Source organism: Callorhinchus milii, unplaced genomic scaffold, assembly GCF_018977255.1.
Source record: "Callorhinchus milii isolate IMCB2004 unplaced genomic scaffold, IMCB_Cmil_1.0 Scaffold2, whole genome shotgun sequence".
NCBI lineage: Eukaryota > Metazoa > Chordata > Chondrichthyes > Chimaeriformes > Callorhinchidae > Callorhinchus > Callorhinchus milii.
In genome coordinates, this window is record NW_024704743.1 from 111,686,904 (window position 1) to 111,700,338 (window position 13,435).

The window sequence follows — 13,435 nt, forward strand, 5'->3', positions numbered from 1 at the left end:
ACACGCAAGTCAGTTGGGGCTATAAAATAGCTCATTATTTGGTAAACAAGTAAAAAGAAAAATTCTTTCAAAAATATGTCAATTCCTTTGAGCAGAATGTTGGTGGAGACGGTTTGGAAAATCTCAGTATTTGACAAGAGGGATGAGGGGAGATTGGTAAATATTATTAAAATAAGTTTGTAAAATATCTAATGTTATTTAGATATTTTCATTTTAAAAAGTATTTTTAAAGTTAAATGTGATGAATCAAAAGTTGTTGGTTTTGTAAATACAGTACTTGAGTTTGATTTGCAAGTCTCCAACTGAAATCCCTCAAAGTGCTTCACACAAAGATTTGGTTTGAAGTGTTGTTATATAGCCAAATATAACTTCTAATCTGCCCCAGCAAAATCCAACTGTCAGGAATGAGCTGAATAGCCTATTAATCTGAATAGATAACTTTTTCTACAAAGAAAATTATGACAGAATTCTGTAAGTAAATATTGATTCATTTATAGCATATTGCTCTTCATACAACGTTTGGAAATAGGTACTTAAAGTCACGTAAACTTGTTAGAGTGCATAAGAGAGTTTCTCCTGGTGTCCTGGCCAAGAATCCTCCATACAAAATTGGTCATTCATTCATTTCATGGCCATTTGTGGGATACTGTTGTGCACACATTGGCTGCTGTGTTTGTCTACAAATACAGTCACGTCACTTTACATTAAATCCTGTGAAGCACTTTTAGATGTTCTGAAGACAGGATAAGGCATTATATCAAATGCAAGGATTATTATGATATTATTATTAATATATAATTAGCAAGGACATTTCAGTAAAACAGCAAGGCAATGTTTGTGGTCTTAGAGGTTATCTTTTAAAATAGAACTTCAAGGGAACATTCGCCTTCAGAATGGCATCCAGAGAACAGCCAGCTATGAGGGCGCTAAACAGTTAAAAAGTGCACTGAGCAGATATTCCCTCCTAATTCTCTGCAGCTTTTTGGAAGAAACAGCCCATCTGTTGTTGGCCTCTCCAAAGAGATGAAGCACTAACCTTGTGAGGGATCACAGATACAAACACTTGGACCTCCAAGCAAAAGGACACACCACCACCAATTTACAACTGTGCTGCATCACAAGATTGCACTTATGAATAATATTTTAACTCCAAATGGACACCATGGACCATAATAAGAAAGCGTTAAACAATATTTATTCACTAAATAAACTAAAAAAGCAACGTTTTACTGCAAGTATTATTTTGATAAATTTAGCAACTGGAATACCAAATTTCTTTAATTTGTGCTAACATTTCTTCAGTAACTGCTCTCACACTCAGAAAAACCTTATTACCTGATTTTTTGTGTATTTACCATTTATGATCATAGGCTCTGTCAATAATTAAACAATGAATTTTCCCCTTGTTATTTTTGCCATATACACCATTCATTTCCCCTCTTTTTCATACAGTCCCTTTGTGGATTGAGAGAAAGAGAATACAACAACAACAAATTAAATTTGTATAGGGCGTTTCACATCAGCATGCATCCATGGTCAATTTTGTTAGTTCCAGCTAGAAAGCAACAAACAAAACTACTTCACAGCCTTGATGTGTCAACATTGTCTTCCTAAAACCCCAACAAACCATCATAACAAGTTGTTACACACAGTAGCTTGAAGTATTGGATCCCAGCAGAACTCAGTGGTTCTCTCTAAAAACAGTATGTCCATTCCTCTCATTGATTTTTTTTCTAGAAAACCTTTAATACGGTTCAATCTTATTTAATCATAAAGATATTGCAAGGATGAAAATACAAGGATTATTATATCACACTAAAAATCTCAGCAGCCTTGTTTCCTGGGACACTCTAGACTATTTCCAAGCAAACAATCACTAACACATTGCTATGATAAGCTTATTAACATAATGCATATTTCTGTTCCCTAAATACTAGCCAATAAATGATGCTGTAATCTCAAGATTCTTCAGAAATATTGTATGCAAGTAATATTCACAGTAGAGATTATATTGAATGTGCATATTATGCTAAACAGATTATAATTCAAATACTATAATAGCAATTTTATAATTTTTGAATTCACTTCTCTCAACACAAATTAATTTACATATGTAGTCAAAAATTTATATTGCAGTTATACCATACACAACCACATGAGGTGCTATTGTGCTAGATAACCAACAAATCAACTACAAACATTGGAGCATTACTACTTCTTAATTTGCTTTATTACATTTTTCATTTTAAAATATCGTTTTTATTATTAAAGTTGCTCAATAGCTGCTCATAAAAACTGCATAATTAATTTATATACTTCCAATCTTCAGTGAGGCTTTCTGTGGTTCTATGATCTTCATCACCTCACTCTAACATGAAAGATGGGCAAAGACCACAACAACTTCTGAAAAAGCAAAACAGAAAATCATCCAGATTTCCATCCAAACCAATCCTGAATAACAATCTGTATGGCTTCAAAATTCAGTTACAGCCCAATGTGCAGAGTGGGACCCATGTCAGAATTTTGAGCTTTCCTAGGGACCCAGTAATCATCAGAGGAATAGCTCTCAGATATGTGTGAAGATCAGAAATGGAATGTCTCCATGGGGAACACAAGCAAATTAAATGCATGAGTACCCTATGCCTGATTTTGATTGCATTTTTGAATACCTATTTGTTGTGGAAAGGAAGTGGGAAGAGTACCTTACACTTTACGCTTAAATTACTTTAACCAGAAATATTGATCTTTATCATAAGATCATTAGCTTTTTTGATATTCAATTTAAAAATTAGATAGGTAATCTGGCAGCTTTCAATCATTGAACTGGATCTTTTGCCATATCATTACCAAGGTACATTTAATGAGCAAAGCATACTAAAAGTCTGTAGCTGCTACATTTTACGGCTTCTTTATCTGCTCCAACTGCACATTTTACTTTGCTATTATCAACTGGCCATGCAATATCAGGCAATTTTTTTAAAAAAAATCAGATGCACCAGACAAGTACCTTTGTGTACCTGATTTTACGTTTTTAAAATCAGAATTACAACTTAATCATGCCTATTATTATTATTATTATGAAGAAGTGTTTTTCTGTGGTACCTTTAGATATTTTTGGTTGTCCCATCTTTAATGAAAATTACTTCTTCAGAGAGTCAGATTTGTTAAAAAGTTGCATTAATCAAACATACAAAATCACAAGCTGTTAATCAAAGGGTTCTAGCATTCTCTCTCATCTTTTGATATAATTTCTGCCTCACTAAAAGTACTTTAATAGAAATACAAATAGCAGCTGATGAACTTCAACTGTCTCCTCCCCACGCATCAGTGGAGTGTTTAAATTTGATGTACCACTGAACACGACAACTCACATTTTGCCAGCACACTTACGTTCTCTAAAATTAAACAATTAGCAAGCCAAGGGTTTTATGGGTGATAAATAATTCATCTGCAGAGAACATGGGAACATTAATCAATTATAAACTGTGAAAGAAATTAAGTCAAAAAGAGAGTGATAGTCCAATAATTCTATTATTAAGCCTGTTAGAGGTGAAGTTTGTATAGCTTGTTCAAGGAAAATAATTGTGAAGTTGTGTATTTGATTAACTATTACAATGCTTTCTTGAGCTAGTCTTGGTAGAACAAAACAATGTCATCCACCAAATGAAGATTGAAGTGGATTCATTGTTAAATGACATCTAAGACTTTCATCAGCTCTTGCACTGTCAGTTCCTGATCGTGCTTCATTGACTTCTCTTTTCGAATGGTGGGCATTTTCTTCAGAACGTTTCAGCTAGCAAGGTTAAAAAAGGCAACTTTGAACTGCCATTAAAAAACTGTTAAATATTTAAAATATTCTTGTATATAATAATAATCCTTGCATTTGTATGCGAAGGTTGGTGTGTGTGTTACTTTTGTGTACCCTTGGATATGAAATAAAACAGTAATACACTGATACATGTACATAATGACTTAATTACAGACAAGCTGGCTAAACAGCCTGATAATGTTAAGACAGACATACTGTATAAATATGCAGATGACAAACACACAGACATTAGGGAAGATTCTTATCCAAATCATTACCTTCTGTGTCAACATTTTAATTTTTTCTTGAAGATTTCTATTGCTTTGTAAATGTTTGTTATTTTCTGCTTCCTTGACTGCTACCTCTTCCTGCAGCTGTTTAATCATCTCTTGTTGTGCTTGAAATTTCTTTTTGTTGCTGGTTTGCTGAAATGCAAAAATCAGAGAAAATAATACAATATAAGTACATTTCCATTTGTATAGTGAATATAGGTTACATACAACAACAACTTGCATTTATACAGTGCCCTTCATGCGGGGTAGGGTCCCAAAGCGCTACATTCCAGTTTTCTCACTAATTCACAATAATGTCCTGTTGGTTTTTAAAAGATCTTAAAGATCCTGCCACATAACAATGGGAACACAATTGCAGGTTTCTTGATTAGTTCGTGGCAAACCTGGACTGACTGAATCAGATATTCAACTGCAATTTACATCAACTCTATTTACAGTTATCACTAGAAAGCCAACTGCATAAGATGAATCCAAGTGCTAGAAAGCACACAGCCAGTACTGCCAATATCTTCCAATTAGATTTAACAGATTTAAAAGATATTTTATGTAATCACAGATTCAAAAATATAGTAACTATGGGTTCTATCTACTGTGAATTGTGTATCTTTGGGCTGAAAGTCAATCATCACATAAATTGGGAAAAAGGTAATCCACACCTGAACATCATAACTATGCTTCAGGATTGACCCCTCTCGATCAATTTTCCCCTCCCTACCCCCCTCCCCCCACCACCGTTCAGACCTCCAGCTCAGGTGCCAAGCCAAGATTCTTAAGCATCTTGGGACATCCTCCAAAAGTGCCATGTGAATGTAAATTTGCATTGTATAACTATCATTGGAAAAAAGTAGAATAACCACAGAAGCTAGGCACTATAAAATGTATTAATTATTCAATTACATCTAAGCTCAACTATGCCAACTCCCTACCTGTCGGCCTTCCCATCTCTTCTCCGTGACCCCATCACACCCACCCTCACCCGGCTCCACTGGCTGCCCATCCCTCAGACTATCAAGTTCAAAATTCTCGTCCTCACCTTCAAGGCCCTCCATGGCCTTGCCCCCTCCTACCTCTCTAAACTGCTAACCCCTTATCAATTTGTCCGCTCCCTCAACTCAGCAGGCTCCGGCCTGCTCCATGTCCCCCGCCCGGCCCGCCCCATTGGCGGTCGGGCCTTCAGCCTCTCTGCCTCCACTCTCTGGAACTCCATCCCATATTCCCTTTGCCTCGCTCCCTCCCTTGACGCCTTCAAGGCTTCCCTCAAGACCCTCCTCTTCGACCATGCCTTCGGCCACCCTCCTACCCTCTCTGCTCTCCACCCTTCCTGATCCCAACTCCCCTACCTGGGTCCTAATCCCTAAATCCTCCAGACGCCTTCCTGATGTGAAAGGCGCTCTACAAGTGTAATTTTGTATTGTATTGTAACACATTTTAAAAAAAGTAGTAATCGCACTGCAAATGAAACAATGCAGCAGTCATCGTATATGCATTTACAGATGTTATTTTGCTGCACAAGTAGTTAGTATATTAAGTCTGGTAAGTAACCATGCTCATCTGATGTGTCCCAAATATCAGATCCTGTTCACTGAGGCAGTCTGTTCCATATTTGACAACATGTGGTTCAGGAATCCCGACTACATTAAGTGATTTAACCTGGTCTGCAATGTTGTCGAAATTCATCACTAAGTAGCACAATTGACAGGAAGGTGTAAACTAGTCCTGGAGAGGCAATGAAGAGAAGAGTCATGAGAATGATGCCCAGCGTTTGAGCCATGAGCTATTAGCAATGATTAAACAAGCTAGGGCTCTTCTGTCTCAGAGGGGACCTTATAGAGATAGGCAAGATTTTAAATGGGATTGTGAAAGTACCTTCAGAATAATACATTCAGAAGCATCAAGACAGCAAACAAGAGGACTCAGATTTAGGGTTGCCAAGAGCAATTTTAGGATAGACATTGGGAAATATTTATTTACCTAAAGGTTAATTAACAGATGAAACACGTCAACAGGAAGGGTGGTTGAGGCCAGAGCATCGGATACATTAAAAAACAAAACAGCTCAATTATGTGATGGAACAAAGGATGAGATCAAATGAGATCAAGAAGAAGTGCCTTCCTCATCTGAATCGATCTCACAATCCAAAGCTCATCAACTCCAACTCAGTTGGCTGATTAGTGAGCAGAAACTACAATGAAGCCATACATCAGAAAATTTTCAAAACAAGTTACATCTTCTAGACCACTCGTATAGCAAAACAACAACTTGCTTTTACATAGTACCCTTTATGAAGGATAGTGGCATGGAGAGCGGCACAGTGATTTGACTACGAGCAAGGGATGGGGAGAGGGGAAGGCGACCATAGGTAGGTCTTAAAGTAGGTTTTAAAAAAAGAGAGGGTGAGGTGGAAGGAGTGAGGCACGGAGGTCCAGACATTAGGGGTGTGGTGAATGAAGGCATGAGGTCCAGGAATGTGCAGCAGGCCGGTGTCAGCTGTAGCTCAAATTACAGGCATCGCCCATTATCTATCCAGAATGACCAACATTCCATGGATAAGTGCTCCAGGACGCTACCCAGCATGATAAATATAAATATAAATGTAAACTGTTGTTGTTGGATATTATTTAATAATAATAATCCTTGCATTTGATATAGCGCTTTTCACATCTTCTAGACGTCTCAAAGCGCTTCACAGAATATGCTGTAAATTGAATTGACTGTATATTTTTGGGCGAGAAGCAGCAGCCGATTGCGCACAGCAGTGTCCCACAAACAGTTGTGGATTGAAAATGACCAGTTTATTATTGTTTGGTTTTGGAGCGATTATTATTAGGCATGTGGAGTAAGGAAACTTGCCCAAGGTTTCACCCTGCCTGGAATTGAACCCAGGTGTCTCGCTTGCAAGGCGAGTGTTCTAACCACTGAGCTACAGGACTCCATTTGGTGATTAGAAGGGATATGGGGCCTCAGATACAGAGGATAATACACAAAACAATACACATCTAGAAGACCAAGTTGAAGAGGTAAAGCAATTAAGGCTCTCATAGACTTAGTAGCTTGCAGAATGCTTAAACAGAAGGCCTGAAGATATGGACAGCACTAGTTTAATTGTTCAATTACACTCCTGAAGCCAGCCTCTCCCAACATTTAGATGAAATGAGTAGTAGAGCTGGTGGTACTGGGTGTATTGTTTTGCACTGGATCTCTTAGATTCTATTGCATTCGGAGGCTAGCCTATATGTCATTGCATCATCTCTCCTGTCGGTATTAATCTAAGTCAAGATCTCAGATTCAAGATGTTTCTGAGTTGCATCACTTTATCTATCAGGACAAGTAGCAAAACAATGCACTCAGCTAGCAGTGTAAAGATGCAATATTAATCAAATGAAATGAATGTTACTGGGCATAAACACAGTATATCTTTTACTTCAAGTTGTTGTATTTGACTTGAGCCTTCCCACCAAAAATAAGCAAAGGATCTTGCCAATATAGGTTTCATGTACTTTGGCCTGGATGGTTCAAGTGCAGCTCATAACAAATTCTCACCTGTCTTTGTTTCTACTTTTTAAGGCTCTGAGATGCCGCCCCTGCATGGAGGGCGCTATATAAGTGCAAGTTGTTGTTGTTGTTTGTTACACTTAAGTACATGCAACACTCAAACAAAATTGGTAAGAAGAAAAGAGGTCCAACCATGCCTTGTGTTTGGCTATGAATTTGTGCACCTCTATTGCCAGGAGAATAAGCAGAAAGAAATCCAATCCTTTTCAGGGCTTAAATCACCAATGTGATGTATACCTAGGGAGATATTATCTAGTTAAGTTAAGGATCTGATTCTAAAAGAACTGGATCCATAACATTTAGGTCAATCTGCCCTAGAGAGATGTTCATCATCAAAGTAAAAGACAGTGGAGCAATCAATAAATTGAACCTGTTTAGAAATTATCTCCTTTGAGATCATTGAGTTGAGGTTTATATAATGTAGAAAAGTATAATAGACAAAAGACAGTACAGGGAGGTTGATCCCACAAGGCAAAGAAGGAAACCAGATGCTCAAATCAGATTGATAGCTTGCATACTGCCCCTCGAGTCCCACTCCATCTCCTTTGCGCCCTGCTAAGTGTCAGTCTAGCTCAGTTGGTAGCACTCTTGCTTCTGAGCCACAAGGTTGTGGGCTCATGCCCCAAATCAGGACTTTGAGCTCAAAATCTAGAATGACACTCCAATACAGTGCCAGGAGAACATTGCATTGTCAAGAGATAACATCCTTCAGGGTTCAATTAAACCAGGGCTGCCTGTTCAGGTGGATGTTAAACATCCCATGGCATAATTGAAAAGATAATTCAGCCCTGCTCTACCATTCCTAACGTCCAGGTGTCTCTGATTTTGTGAGTCTATACATTCCACTTGTCCCTTTTGTAGTTCTGATTAGATGATGCCCCCAACCAACAGAATTATATAAAGCAGCACACCTTTCCGTGACTGCAGCAGTCTGTGAATCACTGGAGAAAAGACTCGGGAACAGTAATTACTGTGCGCACGTATCAGTTTGACACTTGGCCTTGGAAGCTGCACTTCACCTCACACATAACACCTAACAGAACATTCACAAGATAAAATGGTTCCATCAAACCATTCAAGGGATCAAATATCTTCAATTGATCCTTTACAATATTCACATTGTAATGAGATTCAAAACAATTTCAAACAAACAATCAGATAATCTCTGGTAATCCCAATACAGCATAATCAGCATTTTCTTATACACATTGGAACTACAGAACTTTATAAAGCACACAATAAGGGTTGGAATATCTAATTCTAAGTAAAGAGTTTTCAGTCTCTAATCAAAGAGTTAGTCTTTTAACAGTGTAAGATCTAGAGGAGGCTTCTCAAAATCTGTAATTGTGATGTTGCCTTGGTTTTCATCCTTAGGTCCTTTTATTAGATCATAAAGCAACAATAGTAAAATGCAGCACAACTGCACTTATTTGCTGTCCATACAGTTCTCAGATTCAAATTCCTCCATGGACTTGCCCAACCCCAGCTCCCCAGCTTCAACTACATGGACTTGGCCGTTCCCTTCGCTCAGCAAATACTGGACTGCTTCATGTCCCCACTCTTTTCACCCAACTATTAGGGAGGTGGGTTTTCAGACATTCTGCCCCAGCTCTCTGGAACTCAATTACGAAGTTCCTCTGACTAACTCCTTCCTCGTTCAAGGGGGAAGTGAGTCAGAGGAACTCCAGAGTTCTCAAAATATACTTTCCCCATCTTCCCCCTCTCCACCCCCATCGATTTCTACCCCTAGCTCAGATGCCCAGCTCGTCAAGCGCTTTGAAACGTCCTCCCAACGTGAAAGACGCTCTATAAATTTAAAGTGTGTTGTAAGTTGTACTGTATCTATTCACATTGGATAGAACTCAGGCTGTGATGTTAGCAAAAAATGTAACTTTATGTGCATGATTACCATGTTTACAATATTACTTGAGTAGAGCTGTAAAGTAGTAGCACAAATTGAAGTGATCCAATCTAGGTAAGCACAGGATTAGTCATACACAGAGACACAGACAGACAGATAGAGACATGTATATTCAAACACTTGATATCCACACATGATCACAATGGAGCTCATTTCCAATTAGTGCAGATTTTGCAACAGTACAATTTATTAGCAGCCTGATAAACGTTATCATAACAAAGGATTAAATGGCACTTTCTTCAGAGAACGAGCACAAATTTTGCAGCAAAAAGTATAATATTGGTTTGAGCGAACACATTGGAGCATGTCTATGTAAACTGCACTGAGAAGGTAGTTTTGGCAGCACATCATTGAAGTCTAAATGCAGGTATTGAGAATCGATTCAGGATTATCTCTGGGTATTTAAGTTATGAAATAATATGTACTTGCATTTGATATAGCGCCTTATATAGATCACATAACCAAAATTACACTTGTTCCGAACTCTCCTCAACCTATGTGATTAGGAACTGTAAATATAAATTAGGATTGCCACTGCAGTTTTACTACTGCAAACCATATTGTTTGAATTCCAGTAGTGTAAACATATAAAAAGTGTTAACCTTGTGTATTCAGACTCCTCCCTAGTGTACAAAAACTGTTTTTGGATTTTAAATACTCCACTATCCGGTCGGTGTCAGTTTACGTCGTAAAGACTCCTAACTATTATAATCCCAACTAATCTCATGGCACATTGCAACAGTTTTCAGTAAATTCCACACCTGTCTGCAATGAATATTAAAGGGTGTTGGGTATTAATGTAAGGTAATGAATTGATACACTGTTGGTAACTCTTTAAACTATTTTTAGGGTACATTATCATCCACCTGAAGCACCGAATACTAATCTAATTTACACCAGATTTCTTGAGTCACATTATTTTTCTTCCAATGTATAACCTGCACTTTATAGCACCTTTCATATAGTATAAAGAAGAGCTTCATAATACTTGCATTTGATATTTGATATAGCGCCTTATCACATCTTCAACACGTCTCAAAGCGCTTCAGAGAATGTACTGCAAAATGAATTGACTGTATATTTTGTGGGCAGCCAATTACTCACAGCAGTATCCCACAAATAGTCATGGATTGAGTGATCAAATTATTTACGCAGATGGAGGGTGAGCTCCAGTAGGGTGAGGAGAAAGGGGATGACTGGAAATGCAGTCAAAGAGATAGATTTTTAGAAGAGGTTTGAACAACTTTAGGAGGAAGCTCCAGAGAGTTTTGGTGGTGAGGGTGGTAAGGCAACTGAAAGTTTGCCCACCAAAGGTGGGCCAAAGACATAGGGAGGACAGGGGATAGGAGACATGCAGCAGACTTGAATTAGCAAAGCCTGGGGAGTAACATCTACCATAGTCAGTTAATATTCATGGTTGTATGAAAGGAGGCAATATTCCTCTTGGTACTCGGTATAGGATTTTTATGCTACTATATTTTTAAAATTCTAACCATACATTGGGATCGAAAGAGCACTCAGAGGGAAAAAAACATCATAAGTGACTCCTCGCAGATTGTCTTGAAACAAATTATTGCGCTTCAGCGCAACATAAATGGGGCTCCCTAGAGAAAATGCAATTTAGATACTGGGGCACTTTCACTATTTCTAGACTGCTGTGCCATTTCTGACAAGTGCTTTTCCAACCCCATTGTAAAAGTCATCTGGCAGATAGAATTTCATGCCAAAATACTCTTAAGAGGAAGAGAATTGGACTACCAATCTCATGGATTTGAAATTGTTAAAAATTAAGAAAATGCCACTCTTAATTTAAAATTATCCTGTGATGTAATAAATTATTTAATGTGCCATATCAGTAAATTGAAAATTCTGACACTCATTGTGCATACATTTTATTCAATATGGCATCCTTGACACTGTCTCTGATTGTCACTATTGAAATAAAAAGCTGAAATGCTTTATAGATTTTTACTGAAGATTTTATTCCTTCATATTTTGCAAACATTTAGATTTGATCGGGGTACAGGATGGTACAAACTCACCAGGTCTCAATAGTAACTCTACGGTGTAACGTCATGCTTTACTCATCTGTCTGATTTGTAAAGTTGGAAGCTTTAACATTTTAAAATTGGATGTGTTTTAAATTTCCAACTATTCCAAAGTTGGAAGGGGCATCCATTCACCCCTTTCAAACATACTTTGTCACAAAAGTTGGGCTCAAAAATGTCAGTGCTGCCACTGTAATTCCACATTACAGAATTTCAGTGCCATTTCATGGGATGGGTTCCACTCAGAGGAGACAAACGAGGATAGAGCCTTGAGGAACACCGCATGCAATGGTGGGTGTTGGGCGAGAGGAGAAGCTGTTGCCAGATACAGAGTGGAGACGTTGGGATAGGTAAAAATGAAACAGGGCAAGGACGGGTGAAGGTAGAGCTGAGAGGAAAGGCGGTGGAGAAGAGAACGGTCGAGAGTGTCGAAGTTTGCAGAGAAATCAAGGACGAGAAAGCAGAGAGACATGGCCACAGACTTTAACTAGAGCAGTCGCTGTACTGTGAGCATCGGGGAATCCAGTTTGGAGGCGTTCCTGCAGGGAGAGCAGGGAGAAGAAGGAGCAAAGCTGAGGAGCAACAACTCCTTCTAGTATCTTGGAGAAGAAAGCAGCGTTAGAGAACAGGCATGGATCGAGGGAAGGTTTTCTTGAGGATGGAGGTGATGACAGCCACTTTGAAGGGGATGGGAACTGTATGTTGGTGGACAAAGAGAGGTTGATGATGTCTGTTAGCAGAGGGGCAAGAAGGTGGAAAAGAGGAGACCAGGAACAGGGTAGGGATGGAATCGAGGGAGCATGTGGGGGCTTCATTTGAGAAATGTATATTAAGTAGGTTATTTCAATAACTTGCATTTATATTACACCCTTCACACAGGGTAGCATCTCAGAGCACTAATTTCTTTGAGAGGAGAGCTTTCATTTCAAAATATTGAACATGACAAGGTTTTGTGCTGCTTGATGATGCTTTGCTAAGTAATGAGTTTTAATAATTGCTTAACCAGATGCTATTTATAGTCATTTTAATTAAAATGTAATGCCTTTAAAATTGCTACCACCTTCAATAACATCTTTATATCAAATACACATCCATTGCTTAACTCATTCACTATAAGAGATGCCATCTGATGACATTTGCTTTGTAGTTTGTAGCTTAAAATAAATGTCAGGACAGCGTATTATTACAGCTGTACATTAAGATGTTGACTGTAGAAAGTAATATCACAATTACTTATGTGGTGAACAAATGCTTTTTCTAGCATACTTCATCTATTATTCTTGCATTAAAGAGTATTGTATTTAACAGCATTACTTAAGGAAATAATTTAGTTTTCCAACTTTGTAAAATGAACTTATAATGTGTTGATGAGTAAATTCAAAAAAATTAGCTACCGTTACATACACTGCAGGATAATGTGGCATTATTCTAATCCTGCATTTTTTATATAAAAATGCTGAACATTCAGAGATTTTGAGATTTCGGAAGAGATGTACACATGTGCAGTAAAAACAAAACAGTCATGAATGCAAACAGTCGTACAATTTAAATCAATTTTAAGTTCCAATAAACTGAAAGATCATATTGCATAAAGAAGATCATAAATTATGCAGTTCCTTAATCTAAGTAATTTCCTTCAAATGGGAGAATTAAGCATACCTCAGCTCTACTCCTTTCTTTTTCACACAATGCTTTATTTAGCTCCTCCTGGACATTTTGAATCATTTGGTCTCTTGCTACCAGTTCTGATTTTAAAGCTTCCAAGTGCGTTTTTGTGAGCTCCTCTGATTTTGTCCTAGTACTAGAAAAATAC

General features: G+C 37.9%; 1 protein-coding gene across 1 annotated transcript in view; it reads right to left on the reverse strand.

Annotated features, from left to right (window-relative positions):
- The window catches only part of LOC103190167 (interaptin), a 183,819-nt gene that overhangs the window by 143,374 nt on the left and 27,010 nt on the right, over positions 1 to 13,435 (reverse strand). The window contains exons 5-6 of the mRNA XM_042331688.1: positions 13,282 to 13,423; positions 4,087 to 4,233 (exon numbers count right to left, since the gene is read on the reverse strand). Of these exons, the coding sequence (XP_042187622.1) occupies positions 4,087 to 4,233; positions 13,282 to 13,423 (289 nt within the window). The remainder of the gene's footprint in view (positions 1 to 4,086; positions 4,234 to 13,281; positions 13,424 to 13,435) is intronic.